The sequence below is a fragment of the Mustela nigripes genome, chromosome 10, assembly GCF_022355385.1.
Source record: "Mustela nigripes isolate SB6536 chromosome 10, MUSNIG.SB6536, whole genome shotgun sequence".
In the NCBI taxonomy this organism is placed as follows: domain Eukaryota; kingdom Metazoa; phylum Chordata; class Mammalia; order Carnivora; family Mustelidae; genus Mustela; species Mustela nigripes.
This window is the reverse complement of record NC_081566.1, coordinates 5,066,680-5,082,154: the sequence shown is the minus strand read 5'-3', so window position 1 is coordinate 5,082,154 and position 15,475 is coordinate 5,066,680. Positions and strand designations below refer to the sequence as shown.

The window sequence follows — 15,475 nt, the reverse complement described above, 5'->3', positions numbered from 1 at the left end:
CTTTCACGGGGAGACACAACAGCCCCTTTGCCCCAGTGACAAATGACCTTGAAATGAAGGCACAGGTTGACGACAGAAGCCAAATTTACAGCAGGAGCAAAGCCACTCCAATCCCGAGGGAACAATAAAGGCTACTGGGATATGTGCTAACATTTGGGGTTTCTCTGGGGACTTGACAATACATGGACAGAACACGGCCGTGAGGAGGAGCCCGGGGCCTCCCGGAGAGGGGCCGTCCCCGGTGTCCAATGCACCGGAAGTCACGCCCCCGCAGAAACCCCCAAAACGTGCCGCCCTCACAACGGACTCCTAAGGATGGGCAGGAGCACACTGCCCTCCGGAGTCCAGGGATGATGGTTTCCGATTTGGATATGTCCAAATGTTAACAATGCAAAGCATCCAGTTCTTAAGAGGGAATACTTTGGAGGTGAACTGGGCGTGAACTGGGTTATAAATGCTTTATCCTGTGTCCTTAACAATCTGGGCGTCCACGGGTCTGGCTTGTGGTTAGTGCCGTTAGCGAGGAGGCAGGCTCTGCATGTGGAGGGCGTCATAGGTGTCCTTGGTGGCCGTGCTAAGCCCCTGGTGAAAGCAAATCAGAAAAGAAAAATGGGTCAGGAGTTCCGCATGGGCACAAACCTACCTAGAGGTCAACGAGGAGAAGGAGCCCCTCGTGCCTCCCAGAGGGCTGCAGGAGAGACGCACTCTCTGCCCTGTGCTTGGGCCTAGAAGAACTTTCTGTTGGACCCAAGAGGAAGGGGAGCACCCCCATCCCTGAACTCTGAGCTGGAGTCAAGTTTGCTCCAGAGAGTTTGCTGTCCCTCATACCTGGGCCTCCAGGAAGCCAGGACTTGTCACGGGGAGAGAGTGGCCCCCTGACCTCAGCCCTCGCCCCCCAGCCTCCTTCCCATGTCACCCTACTACATTTATGTTCTTTGTCGGGGGCGGGGGGGGGGGGGCAGGCAAGCTGGTCCCAATCTCACTGGAACAGCTCTCCCTGGTCCAGAAGACAGATCAAAGCTGCCACACTCAGGAAGATTCTGAGGGCCCTTTGACATCATTCTAAACTCAGGCAAGCTGGGTGGTCTGACACGTTGGAGTCACTCGAGCAAGCTCTGAAGAGCCCAGGGGAGCCAGAAGTAGCCAAATAAGAACCTGATGGGGATTATATTTTAGAGAAGTAGGCTGGGTATCGTTGGTTTGCATAATTTTCACACTGATTTACATAAACCAGGCACCCGACTGTAACATCTTCTTTTTAAGGTTATTATTTCTCTTTATTTTTTTCCCCCTTCAGTTTTCCCACCCATCCAGCCATCTTATTAGGTCTGAGGATACAAGGCAGAGCAAGGCTTCTTTCAAGGGCCCAGAGCAGTGGGGGAAGAGGCAGGTGTCTAATGCCTACATCAGCCCTCTGGGCAGCTGCTGCTTTTCTGTGGCCGGTGCCTCCCCTGGTCTCCTAGTTGGAACCAAGTCATATGCTTGGATGGCTGAATCTCAGCCATGCCCCAGGGCCTTCCGGGCAGATGTGGCACTGAGACGTGAATTGGGACCTGTGGTTTTTGCCCTGGCCAGCTGATGGCAAGAGCTGGGTGTCACCAAACAAACGAAAGAGGGGAGTCTAGACTTGCCCCTGATTAGACAGCACCAGGCAGGAAGGGGGTGCCCGCGGCACAGACCAGAGGCAGCTTACCTGGTAAAGGCCATCATGCCCCTTCCCTCTCCGACGCTGGTTCTGTGAGAAGGAACCAAAGGAGCAGACAGTCAATCATCAGCAGCCTCCTACTCAGGCCCCAACTCTCAGGGCCCCCAGAGAGTCAGAGGTGACTGACTGTTTCGCAGGCAGAGGGGAGAAGGGTCAGGCGACTGGTCAGACCTCACTCGGCAGGTAAGGTGAGGACTGGCTTCAATGGGGCCCAGGTTTGCTGGTCCCCACTCACGTGCTCAGAGACATCAGAGTCCTAGAATCCGGGCTGCATGGGAGCTGGCCATGTTGCCTGAGGCTTGGAATAAATGGGCATCCCTGCCACTCGCAGAGTTCCTGGCTACGCTTCAGTGCTCACCGGGAGTGACAACCACGCAATGGGAACAGCTCTGGCTGCAGAGTCCCCTCACAGCTGGGCTCCCCTAGTTACTAGCTAAGCGACCTCGGCCTCGGGCAAGTCATTTCACCTCCCGTGCCTTGCAGGGCACACATTTCTCGCTGGGTTATTGTGGGGATCACGTGAGACCACCTACCTGGTAAAGCACTGACCAGACCTGCTTTGGGGACACGTGACCTACGCAGCACCTACTCGGGAGGGGTCAGCACTCCGCTCTCATCATTCAGAAATTCTTAATCTTTTAGAAATAAGGGGCCCTGCGTTTTCATTTTGCCCTGAGTCCCAGAGTCCTAAGTTCTGAACCCAGCGTGGCACACAGTAAGCACTTGGTGATTACTGATGGTGACAGATTCGCCTTGCTCTTTACAAGCTTAGTGCGCCTTGGGATCTAGACTTGGTTCCTGAAAGAACATCACCTTCCCCCACTGCCTTTAGGTGCTGTTGAGTGGGGAAGAGCTGGGTTACGCTTTGCTCCTGACAGCTACCACAAGGCATTCTGTTGGTGATACTCGGACGGAGGCCTACAGCAGGGACCTCTGGAAGGTGAGGAGGGACTCCCTCCCTCCCTGGGGGCCTCTCCACCCTGAGCCAAACCTTGGGAATCAGCACTCACCTCGCCTTTTATCCCAATCTCACTGTAGGCCTCCGCCATCTTGTCTTTCTGCAGCGCCTGGAAAAAGCAGAGGGCGTGGGACACTGAATTTACTAACTAGTGCAGAAAACAGTGGGCTTCTGCACAAGAGGAAGCCTCTCAGCTTCCTACCTGGCAGGGAGCTCCCACAGTCAAAGCTCCGGTCCTTATTCTCACAAGCCTCTCTGGCCACAGCCAGCTCCTCACCTTTGGGAACATTCTTCTCAGCAGGCAGTGGGAGAATCAGGCTCCCCGCTGAGCAGGGAACCCGACGTGGAACTGAGTCCCGGGACCCCCGGGCCCTGGCATCACGACCCAAGCGGAAGGCAGACACTTAACCATCTGAGCCACCAGGCACCCCCTTTGGGACATTCTCTGAGCGGCCAGCCCTTTTGCACTGAACTGAGAAGCTCAACCTAGATTTGAAGATGAAATGTGGAGTTCTAGCCGAAGCACGTGAACGGGGACAGTGTAAGGGCTCACCCGGAGTCGCCAGCACCATCTATTTGAGCTACGTGTCTCTTTATATGTCCAAGGCCATGGGCCGTGCCTCCCCCATATGCAGGAAGGACGAAGAGGTGCCTCTCCTCCCAGGAGGTTACCTGCAACTGTCCCCTTCAGGGCAGCCCCAGATCAACAGCCTGAAAACCACAATCAGATCCACACCCAGGTGGCGAGCTGACCTTCCAACAAGAGGTGACACTCAGGAACAGACTCTGGCCTCTGGGAGCAGAAGCCCCTCCGAGGGGCTTGCCCCCCCCCCCCGCTTCTTGCCCAGCCCGACCTTGCTGCCCCCCAGCACCACCACCAGCAGATCCAGGTATGGGAGGGGAGAAGGCAAAGGAAGGGGGTGCCCTTTGAACATCCAGTCCCTGCAGGCAGCAAGCAGGTGAGTCCCGTGGCACAGGAAGGTGAAGGTCAAGTGAGACAAAGACACAGGGCAGGGAGCAGTGCCTCCACCCAGAGCCTCCCTCCAACGTCCACCTGTACTCACATTGTACACGACTTCCTGAGGATTCCTCTTCCTCTGCTGGGAAAGATGAGGGGCAGGTTAGGGGTGGAGAGATGGGGCTCCAGGCCAGGACAGTAGTAGCCCCCTTCCTGCCACCTCCTTGTACTCTGGGCCACCCCTGCCCGCCCCCCCCCCCCCCGTCCCCGGCCCTGCTCCCTCCTACAGCCCTGCCCCCGCCACCCCTACCCTCACAGCTCTACTGAGGCTCCTACTTCTTAGCACACACGCACGTGCTCCCGGGCACACTGGCTTCACAACCACCACCACCACCACCACCCCCTAGCCCTGAGGGCCTCCTCAGCCCAGTCTTGTTCAGGGTTGGCCTCGGGGGTTTCTCGTGTCCCCTTGCAGACACAGTGCCAAACATGTCACAACTGGCTTCAAACAAAAGGTGCCAAGTACCCTCACTTAGAGCAGGGCCAGTCACTGCCCAGCAAGCCCTAGTGACCCCCAACCCCCCCTTCACCCCTCCTCATCTAAGTAAAAAGAGGAGAGGCGAGCTGAGGCTGGACGGCAGGGACCAAGGAAACTGCCAGTGTCTCCTCCCCACCTGTTGGCTCTAGCAACAACATGCCCGGCACAGGGCGGGGCTGGGGGGACAGGAGTGGCCAGAAACATCAAGGGCCACGGGGCACTGTCAGCAGCAGTGTCCTAAAACCTGGGCAGCCTGGGCTTTGGGGCTGAACCCTGCTTTTTTTTTTTTTTTAAGGTTTTATTTATTTAATTGAGAGAGGTGGAGAGAACATGAGTGGGGGAAGGGTAGAGGGGGAGGGAGAGGGAGGAGCAGACTCCCCGCTTACTGGGGACCCCAACTACGGGCTCCATCCCAGGACCCCGAGATCATGACCTGAACCAAAGTCAGATGCTTAACTGCCTGAGCTGCCCAGGCCCCCCTGAACCCTGTTTATAAGAGGACCCTGCCCTGGCCTCATCCAGCCTCCCCTCCCCCCAGGGTGCAGAGTTCACAGGCAAGAGAACAGAGCCACTAGGAGCCTGGAGCCGGACCTTGCTCCAAGGGAGCCCAGAATTCCATGTCCAACGGCCTTGGGCCCTTCCTGCATGGACCTCTCCACCAGATCTGTCCTTTTGGGGGCCTGCATCTCAGGGTGGCCAAGCAGGTTAAGGGGAGGTGGGTGGTGCTTGGTTGCAAGGGCCAAGTGCCATGTTCCCGTGTGGGAGGTCCATCCTGATGCCGAATGGAGTCCCGGGAAGGAAGAGGAGGGGGTGGAAGCAGCTGGGGCTCTGGCTGTCCTGGGGCCCCAGGCCCCTAGCGTGTTAGGATGGACTGTGCTGATAGAGTGGAGGCCTCTCCTGTCTGTCCTCAGCACGCCCGCTGGCACACTCACACTCACTCACACTCACAGGCAGACAGAGGAATACCCTACCTGTTTTCCTCCCGTCTCAGGGTCCAGGCCTCGTCTCTTGTCCAAAACCTCATACTCCTCTCTTCCTCTTAAATTGAGCTCCTACAACAGACAGGAAAGCCTCAGAGCCAGGAACGACACCCTCAGGAGGACTGGACCCCTGGACGGGGAGTCCCCTCTGGGTGGCGGCTCTCACAGAAAGGAGCAGGGACTGCGGTCTGGGTGAAAGCTGGGGACCAGCTGGGGACCAGCCTCTCACAGGGCATCTCCGAGAACATACAGCACCCTGGCTCGTGTGCGTGTGGTGCGTGTGTGTGCGCGCGTGTGCGTGTGTGAACGGATCCGACCCAGGTCCACTGCACAGGGAGAGGGAATCTGCTCCCCGCTACCCTGGAGGCCGACTGACCCCCTCCCCGCCTGCAGGGGCCCCGCCAGCCACGGACAGGAGGGTTGGGGGGCTCCGAGCCGGGCGCCGCGCATCGGCTGCAGGACGCGCAGGCTCGCAGCCCCCGCGTGGCCCCGACGGTTCCTGCGCCGCGGGCGGACTAGAAAACCCGGGGGGTGGGACAAGGCGGACTTACGTTGTAGAGCTGGTTGGGGCCCTGCGGGGCCTCGGGGGCGGCCGCTCTCCCGCAGAACTGGAACTGGGAGAGAGGGTGGCCGGGTTAGAGCCCCGCTCCCCGCCTGGTTGCTGCGCGGTGCTGCCCCCCGTGCCCCCCCCCCCCCCACGGGCGACTCCAAGGTGGGCGGTGGCTGCACGGGGCCCCCACTCCTCTCGCGACCTCGTGCATCGCCGCGTCGCTCCAGCTTAGTGTCCTTGAGCCTCGCCCTCGGCGCTGTTCCCGCCCCCCCGAGGGAGAGAAACGGCAAGATCCTACGGGGGCACAGCCCTGGAAGCCCCCCGAAAGGCCTTCTAGGACAGCTGTGCTCACACTTTTATTTTGGTTTTTTAAGATTTTATTTATTTACTTGACAGACAGAGATCACAAGCAGGCAGAGAGGCCGGCAGAGAGAGAGAGAGGGAAGCAGGCTCCCTGCCGAGCAGAGAGCCCAACGTGGGACTCGATCCCAGGACCCTGAGACCATGACCTGAGCTGAAGTCAGCGGCTCAACCCACTGAGCCACCCAGGCGCCCTAGGCGCCTCCCCACCCCCCCACCCCCCCACCCCCCGCTCACAATTTTAAAAAGAAAATGAGTAGGTAAGACTCTTCTACAAATGAAGACTTGCCGAAGTCTGCCGTCCTAAAGGGCAGTAGGCGCGAGGACCCAAGTGGTCGCAGGGACTGAGTTACGTCCCACCCGCGGCGGGCACCGCGGCACACCAATCCAGCCCTTTCAAGAAATCCAGGCTCTGTAGGCACCAGCTGAAAACCCATGCTCTGGGCCCCCCTCACATGCACTCACAGGGACCCCGAGGGACAGGTTGCTTCCACCTCCATCAGTGGTGGGTCAGCAGAGCCTGGGAACACACATGGGTGCCCCATCTCCGGCTCTCGGTTGTCTGAGACATAAGCCCTTTTCCTGCTAGCAGTAGCCCTGCCCTGGGATGCTCTGATGTTTGCTCATCTGTATGGCTCCTCAGGAGGACGCCCAGCTTCCCACTCGCCCCCCACGCCACTGCAGGGCTGTGGCAGACACCACCCCGCCCCCTTCCCCCACCACCCAAACTGCAACCTTGACTGCTCCCTGCTTTGCCATGGACACCAAGCTCCAGGCCCTAACCGTGCTTGAGACTTGCCAACACTAAGGCCCTTCTGAACATGCACCAAGCAGGGGAGCCCACGCCTTCTCCCCAAGGCCCATGGTACCCACCTTTGCTCTCAGGAACAGGGCAGTGATAATGACACCATAGATGAGGAGGATTCCATCCAGCAGGTAGCACAGTTTGGGGTCCAGCAGGCCGAAGCTCTGTGCCCCTGTGCCAAGAGATAAGACTGATCAGCCAGGCCCAGGGTGACAGCACACGTGCCCACCATCTCAAGGTGGCCCCAGGACTGACTAGGCCAGGAAATCCTGTCAAGTGGGGCAACTAGATCCATGCTCTACCCCTTCTAACCACAACTTTCCCCCCGTACCCTTGGACCAGCTCTGGGGAAAACCCAGCCTCCGCTAACAGCCAGACGTGATGCTTGGTGGGGCCTCAGGTCCTGGGAAGACTGGAAAGAAACAGAAACTAGGTGGAAGGTGAAGCTGCCCAGTGCACACAGGATGGTGCCTTGGGCCCACTGGAGCCCAGCTGTGTGCGACCTCCCCCATGAACCATGCCCTGATAAAATGCCCATGTCTGGATGAATGACCCCACCTGAATTAGGGTATGTAGCTCCCTAAGGCCCACTCGCAGGCAGAGAACAGGACTTGATGTTTGAATAATATCAGTAATTAGGACTGTGAGAATTTGGGTTAACTCTCCCCGCTTGACTCGCAGTTTCCTCAGTGCCAGGCGCTGAGCAGGGTCTCTCGCTCAGGGCGGTGGGAGTGTGGGGCTGGGTCCCAAGGGGTCTCGTGAGCCATAGACAAAGGTGTATTTGGGGAGCCTCTCCCCGCCCGAACCTGGCAGTCTCCCTGCTTACTGGTCTCAGCCCCATGGGCTCAGCTTCATCTGTCCCTGCCCCTTCCCTCCCCTCCCGCACTTAAAATCGCTGGGACACACTTTGCTCTTCCAGACTCTGCCTCTGTGCCTTTGCATGCACTGTTCCCTCTACATATTCTCTCCCTCTCTGTCCCTGCAACCCTGCCATCTGGTAAAGTCTGACGCATCCTACAAAATGTAGCTCAGAACTCCATCTAGCTTGCTCCAGCCCAGTTTGCAGATGAACCCCGAGTCCTCACAGCCATATTAACCCTTGTCAAACCGGCAGTGCACATCTAGCGGGCGCTGGCATTACTGTGCAAAGGGAGCGGGGAAGGCCGTATGGTAAATGTTCTGGTTAAATCGGAGCGTGTTTGTTTGAAAGCTCAGGGCACTGCGAGTGAGAAGGCGTGGACTTTAGATTGTCCTTCCTGCTGGGGATGTGTGCCGCAGCTCAGCAGCTCAGCCTGCAAACCGTCCTAGCACCGGCCTCCGCCGAGCGAGCCCGCGAACGCGGCGGGGGCCCGCAGTGGCGGCGTCTCCCAAGGCCAGGGTGCCCCCTGGTGGCCACCTGCAGCCCTCCGCCGCGGCTGTGGGAGTGGAGGCCGCGCGTCCGTGGGTTGACTCAGGGCAAAGTATTCACCCTCTATCAGTGGCCTCTTCCACTAAAAAGGGTGAGAACTAACGTTTCTTCCGTGTTTACTATGTGCCAGACACCCCTCTAATGGAATAACTTACCAGATCCTCCCAACAGCCCCGCATAGAAACACAGAGGACTCCCCCTAGCCAGCAGCAAGCCAGAGGCTGAGCCCAGGACTCTGGCAGGGACTCGCATCACTTTCCTGCCCTGGGCCCCGCTCCGCCCACCCTTCTCCAGGAGCAGCCTTTGGGCATCTACCCCCCCCCCCCCACCTGCCCTATGGGAGCAGGTGATCCCAGGCTGCCCCCGGGATCCACCTCCAAGGCCCCTGAATCCCAATCTCAAACCTTCTACTCCCACCCTGATTCAGGACCTCTTGGGGCCCTGGTGGCTGATCTCTTTGTAAGCTTCCGGCCACCAGCCTAGGCCCAGCTGCCCCATGCCTCCCCCACACCGCCTCTTCTGCTGCACTTTGAGCTCCCCAGGACTTTCCCACCCACTTCGAGCTCCCTCCTCTCCCAGCTCCCATTGCTAGCTGGCCCCCTTTCCTCAGTGGTGAGACTTATCCCCCCACCTTCGCCCCTGGAGATTCAATAGCTGATTCCAACCCTCCCAAAGCACCCCACACGCATAACTCCCAGATTCCGAGCTTCCCCTCCTCCTAGGCTGTCCGGGCTGGAGGGCTGGAGACCAGTGGCTGAGCTTTGAGCACAGGGTGCCTGGGAGCCATTCATTAGATTTCCTGGGTTTTCAGCAAAGATGCAAAGTTGGCCTGCCCTGGGGCCCTGAGGCAGAGCCACAGGACCCCCACTGACCACAGGTAAGGGTCCAAACCCCCTGGGAGGCAGGCCACCACCACCACCACCCCCCACCCCGAGAAAGGCCACCGCCGCTGGGATGATTTTTTTTCTTTTAGGAATGGAGAAGAGGTGTCAGCAGCAATTTATTGGGGTGGTTGAGATTCAGAAAAAAGGCTGGGAGAAAATCACTCAGCTGCCTGTCACATAAAATGAGTACAGAAAAATTACTGGACAGTAAATTTAGAACAAATGAGAAGAAATATTTCTTCATGTTGTGCAGAGCCAGCGCGGTGCGGGAGGAGACTGGTTACCTCCCCCAGAGATAAGTAACAGGGACAGGTTTTCTTTCTTTCTCTTTAAAGAGCAACATGATTTTATGGCCCATGACAAGTCGGCTGTGTGTGGTTTGGCGGAGGAGAGGATATTAACCGCAACATATTTCCTGGGGTAGGGATCCGCCATCCACCCAAGCCAGCTATGCTTGTGCTGGGAGCCATGGGCCTGCGGAAGGCAGTGGTCACACGGAAGTTCCACAGGGACCCAGGACCTGATTCAATGCGGTAACTGATTAACTACTTCTTGGGCACCTGCTCAGTGCCAGGGAATGCTGGAAGAGAAGGAGCCCTGGAGCTGGATTCTAGCCCCTCCCTTGCCGCCAAGTAGCTGTGTGGTCTTGGACAAGTCACCTCACCTCTCTGGGCCTCCGTTTCTTCATCTGTAAAATGGTTGGTAATCAGATCTACCTTAAGGGTGTGGTGAAAATAAAATAAAAAAATATATTGGTAGATGTTTTTGTCCATTTCTTCCAGAAGAACAGTGACGTCCAAGAGGTGGGTAAGGTCTTCTGAGTCCCTGCCTTCGTGGGGCTAAGGCCATAGCTTCCACTGGGTTGAGGGGCTTCCCTCAAACAGCAGAGAGTTTTCTAGGACGCCCCCTCAAAGGCATGAGGCAGAGACACTGGCTCCTGGTTCCAGCTTCTTCCCTGCACCCTCATCGCCAGGGCAGAGAGCTGTTTGCCCCTTCCCTGAGCCCCTCGCACACCTTCTCCAATCCTCATGACATCCGGTCGCGAAGGAAGGTGAGTATTTCACCTGGGGGATGGTGGCTGCTTTTCTCTACAGCTACGATTGTTTTCTCTCGCGATTCCTGGCCTCTGCCCCAGGCCCACAGCACCCAGGAGAAACCAGGGTCTGAGCAAGGGCCCAGAAACGGACTGAGGGTCTTGCTCAGACTCTCCGTCGTGGCTGCCCGCCCCCATCTCCCCCTGCTTCTCATTGACTAGTTCTTGGCTGGAGCCTCGGCCAGGGGGTCTCCAGGGTTGAGATTTGGGAAGGGGCAGCATCACATAGGTGCAGCCTCGCACACACATACCCTACAAGAAAGTCACGTCTCACAGACCGGCGTGGAGAATGAAATGAAGGCCTCAGTCCTTATATGCTGTGTTTTCTGTGAAATTCCCAACTGTGCGCTCCTCGACTTCCTTAAGCTCAGCTCCCTCATCTGGAAGATGGAGCTAACACTGTGCCTCACTAGGCGATAGGGAGGACTGCAGGCGCCCAACCCCACGCGTCACGAGGGCTCCAGGTCAGCTGTTGTTGTCACCCTAATTGTCCCCCCAACCCCAAATCACCACCAACACGTTTTTCTTTTTCTTTCTTTCTTTTTTTTTTTTAGCAAGAAAGGGTCAAATTTCATAAAGAACTTTTCAACTAGGTAGGACGAGAGACGCTGATGTGTGTAACTTCTGGGTGTTCGAAGCCGCACGGCTAACCAGATCCTGCCCTCACCGTTAAACTGGGGGGCATTTGATGAGGGGGAGGTATTCTGAGCAGTCACATGATTTCCCATTTAGCAAATGCTGCCTTCCTATCAGAGTTGTGTTGACGAGAGCAAAGACAGCCTAACAATAGCCTCCCAGCGCAGGCCCAGACGTGATGGCCACCAGGGGGAAGGCGACAAGCCCTATTTGCAAAGCAGGAGAGCTGGGGTACGATCTGACCCCCTGAGCCTTTTTTCCATCGAACCCGGACCTCCACAGGCCATTCTCTGGCCCCCTGCCCAAGACACACTCAGCAAATCTGGAAAATAAGGAGACCCTATTTTCCAGGCCTAACGGGGGACCCGCACGCCAGACCCTTGCGCCTGGACAGACATACGGCAAATGTGGAAACTGAAGTCCAGGTGGGCTGCAGACGTGGGGAGCACATCTAGGTGTTAGTTAGGCAAGCTCCCAGATGATCAGGCTGCCTGGGGGCCAGGCTGATGGCGGGCAGTGAGGTTTTAGGGGATTCTAGGTATTCTGGGTAAAACACAAGCACGAGGACACCTGGCAGAAAAACAAGCCAAAGCCTTGGAAGAGACCGCCTTGCTCACTCACGTAGTCCCAGTACTGGACACAGGATTAGAACGCTGGGGGAGGTGGGGGCGAGAGGGGGAGCCTGGCCCGGAGCCTGACCTTGTTCACGGCCAGGAGGTTACTGCCCAGATGCTTACGACAATCCCCATCACCAACACGGTGTAGCTCAGCACCGCCAGGGCCCGGCTGAAGTGGGAAGCCCGACGCTCGTCCCTCCCCTCCAACAGAGCTGACCCTGGGATGCATGCACAGGACTGTGGTGGGCGGCCAGCATGTGGGACGTTGTCAGTCACCATCTGCAGAGTTTTCCTTCTCTTCACAGTGCTCTTCATATCCTGCTGGTAGGATATGAAACCTGCTGATCTCACCTGGAGGGAAAACCTTTATGCCACCCCAGGTCCCCACGGCCAGGACGTTAGCCTGCACAGTCTTGGGGAAGGGGGGCAGGGTGAGGGGTCCCAGTAGAGGGAGGGCCTCCCTCCCCAGCACATGGTCCTAGTGGGGGGCGGGGGCGGGCCTCAGGCTCAGGATCCTGCATGAACAGCCTTCCTTAGAGTCCCATCTCCTGCTCACGCCCAGTGCGACGGAAACCACGTCCCGGACAAGCGCCTCGATGACCCGGTGTTGTCTCAGGCTCCCGCCCTGACACGCACAGTCTTCCCGTGGCCACGTGCAGTGAGTGCACGATGTACCCTGGGCTCTGGCCTCCAGTCCCCACCCAGCCCCAGATGCTGCCCACCCCCCGACGACCCCCCCACCCCACCCTGCTTCATAGAAGCTCAGGGAGCACCTTCCTGCTCTGAAGACCCCCACCCGTCGTGCCACAATGTTTTTTACTTGAAGCCCAATAAGCCGGAGTCCGCCTGCCCCACGGTACCTGGAACAGGCTACGTGAGACGCCCAGAGGAGACTCCATGGCAACGGAGAGGGATCACAGAGTCTCTGTACCCACAGCCCACGGCATCTAAAAACGTTATGAGTCTCATTAGTGAGCGCGAGCCCAGCCGGCTCTCTACACCCTGTTGTCTCTACAAAAGCTGCCAGTTCAGGAAGTTTCCTGGCACTGACCATTCACAGGAATATTGCGGGGGGGTGGGGGGGGCAGAGGGCAGCCTGGAGGAGGCACTTGCCCTTACAGAGTCTCATTTCTTTGGATGAGGTATGTTTGAATTGTATTGTGTCCCAGTCGGACCATGAGCTTCTGAGAACAGGAAAAGCAGGTCTCAGTCCGCCTGGCTTGGCCACGAGAAAGCTGAGAGCACACACTCCTGCTGGCCGCCCCCCTGCCAACTTCCTCTCCCCCCCCTCCCCGACCCCGTTTGGGAGCAGAGGGACTGCCAGCTCCTCTTCCAACTGGTAAGGGTCCCTCGCACTTGAACCCCAATTTGTATATTTTTTAAAAGATTTTATTTATTTGAGAGAGAGCATGAGAGGGGAGAAGGTCAGAGGGAGAAGCAGACCCCTGTGGAGCTGGGAGCCCCATGCGGGACACGGTTCCAGGACTCAGGGATCATGACCTGAGCCCAGACAGTGGCCTAAGCAACTGAGCCACCCAGGCGGCCGCCAATCTGTACTTTTAAAATTGCTTCCTGTGCCTGATGGAGCTCGATTCTGTGAGATGCAGAATGTCGCCAGGGCTCTCTTATGGGGCCTACGCCATTCGGGTATAACCGAGACCGGAGGAGAAAAGTAAGTTCCTCAGAGCTGGGTGGGGTTCCTGGGACTTTTCCTGCCTCTCTGCCTGGGGGTGGGGCGGGGCGAGGGCCTCACCTGTGCGTGCAGGACCCAGACTTCTCACCTAGCCCTGAACTCACACACCTCACTGTTCGCCAGGTTTTCGCAGGTGGTCCCAGCAGCTTAGGGGTGTTTCGTGTCTGGTGCCCTCGCCCCAGCAAGCCCTGGAAAGCACAAGTGATACATTTTGGTTTCACTTGCTTATTTCCCCTCCCCACGAGGCCACGTGAGAAGAGGAAAGATCATAGGCCTTGGAGCCAGAAAGACGAAGATTCCAGTGCTGAATCGGCCTCCTCCTGGCTCTGTGTTGGGGGGCTGCTTTCCTGACCTCTCTGAACTTCAGTTCCCGCACCTGCCAGAGGGCTGGGAAGACTGACCTGCGGGGTAGTTATGCAGGTGCACGGAGATAAGGGGCGCTGAGCCACGGTCTCAGGGGTCTTCTCCGCTACCACAGAGGCCTTGTAGGGCCAAGCAGGCGCAGGAGTGGACCAGGCCTCCCTACCTCTCACTCCTGCCACGGCGGGGGACGGAACCTGCTCGGCTCCCCTGCTCACCATGAAGACACCCGCCTTTCAAGTGTATGAGGATAAAATCAAACAAAGATCCATGAAGTGCTCGGAAGCTCAAGACAGGGGGTCGTTTCTGAGCTCTCCTGGCCTCGGGAAAGGATAACCATGTAACTCTCACCTGCACTCAGTGTAGACTTGCCCTCATGTTCTGGTTGAATTCTGATTGGATTCTGATTGAATCCTCAGAACAGCTCTTTAGCGCATGGGCAGAATTACTACCGACTCTATCCTGCGGACAAGGAAGATGAAGCAGGAAAGTTCCCACGTGCGTCTGACGTGAATTCCCTTCCTTGTCTTTCCACTTTATCCTGGCGCTTCTGGAATTCAAGTTCTCCAGGAGGCCTCCCACCTTCTGTAGGCATTTCTCCTCTGATACCCTCAGCCTCTGCTTGAACACCCTGGGTGACAGGGCGCTCACCACGCAGCAGTCACTGGTGGAGAGCTCACATTTTCAGAGTTGTTCAAAAACAGCTTTGGTCCTAGCTCTGCTTTCAGAAGCCCAAAGAGCACAGACTGTCCCGCTCCTATAAGGCAGCCTTTGAAATCTCACCCGTGTCCAGCTGGTCTCCCCCTCAACAGGAAACACTTGGGCACCACAGCAAAAACCAGTCCTTCGAAGGTAGAGGGCTTGAGCACAAGTCTTGGCTCTGGCGCATCTGTGTCACTAACGGAATCATGTCACAGCTACCTCACCGGGTAAGCTCTCAGTACAAAGGCACTTGTGGCACCAATATTCCTCATAAAGACCACAGTGCAGGTAAGATCAGCCGGGTTCCGAGCCGCCTGACCCAGCCTCCTGCAGCCTGAACCTTGAGCCCCAGGCCCTGCTGCAGCCTAGCCTCACTCCCAGGGCCCGACCCGGCTGGAGATGACATTGCAGGCTGAGAATTTAGAAAACAGGAAGTCATGTGTGTTCAGGAAGGCTGTGGCAGCAGTCTGGGGGTGCCTGTGCTGGGGGTGGTGCCCAGCTCATTGACCACAGCCCCAGAGGCAGCCAGACCTCCCCTGCGAGGGGTTTGCTCCCATTCATGGAGCAACTAACTTTCACCGCTGTAGGAAAGATAGACACCCTGAGCAGTGACAACCACCACTGGTTGAAGCAGCTGGGAGCTTTCTCACTCAGTCCTGACAGTAACGGTGACTTTACAACGAGGCTCAGAGGGGTTCACGACATGCCGAAGGTCGAGGTCTGGGGTTGAGCTCAGGCCTGTCTAGAGCTGTAGTCCAGATACCATCTCGCCCACCATTTGGACCACGTACTGACCTTGGGCCCTTCCTGGTCCTCAGGGCCAGGGAGACGGGTTCCCTTCAAGGCTGTGGACGGACTCGTACCTTCTCTGAGACTCACACCCCACCCCATTAGCAGGCGTGTTTCTGACCCCACACTTGGCTTTCTTTCTTTGAGGCAGCCAGACACCGCGAGGCCTTCAGCGTTAACAGGGGCAGAAGGCGGCTGCTAGATGTGCGGCGGTGTGGGCCGGTGCCTTAGAGGCTGACCAACCCGGAGCCAGCCTTGATCTGCAGAATGAGTTTGCGTAACATATTGGTACCACATAGCTTCTTGCTACTCGCTTGACTTTGGCACAGTCCCCGCAAGCCCCCTGCCCCTCAGACGCTGGATTTCATTGTGAAGTGAATGTCTGCTCCTCACTACCTACAGATTTTATAACCCCACAGGCAAGGGATTCCAAGGCACG

The 15,475-nt window shown here is 57.5% G+C and overlaps 1 protein-coding gene and 1 long non-coding RNA gene across 3 annotated transcripts in view; one reads left to right on the top strand and one right to left on the bottom strand.

The window, feature by feature from the left end:
• Nucleotides 1–316: 316 nt before the first annotated feature.
• CD247 (CD247 molecule) overlaps nt 317–15,475 on the bottom strand; it is a 67,397-nt gene continuing 52,238 nt past the window's right edge. Inside the window, exons 2-8 of one of the 2 annotated variants that reach the window (XM_059413990.1) lie at nt 6,923–7,026; nt 5,691–5,753; nt 5,131–5,211; nt 3,728–3,760; nt 2,716–2,772; nt 1,694–1,735; nt 317–582 (exon numbers count right to left, since the gene is read on the bottom strand). In XM_059413990.1, the coding sequence (XP_059269973.1) occupies nt 517–582; nt 1,694–1,735; nt 2,716–2,772; nt 3,728–3,760; nt 5,131–5,211; nt 5,691–5,753; nt 6,923–7,026 (446 nt within the window). In that variant the 3' untranslated portion in view covers nt 317–516. Of the gene's footprint in view, nt 583–1,693; nt 1,736–2,715; nt 2,773–3,727; nt 3,764–5,130; nt 5,212–5,690; nt 5,754–6,922; nt 7,027–15,475 lie in introns of both variants that reach the window. The other variant, XM_059413989.1, reaches the window with a different exon arrangement.
• Nucleotides 12,784–15,475, top strand: part of LOC132026050 (uncharacterized) — a 4,777-nt gene continuing 2,085 nt past the window's right edge. Inside the window, exon 1 of the long non-coding RNA XR_009406747.1 lies at nt 12,784–13,164. This is a non-coding gene — a long non-coding RNA (uncharacterized LOC132026050). The remainder of the gene's footprint in view (nt 13,165–15,475) is intronic.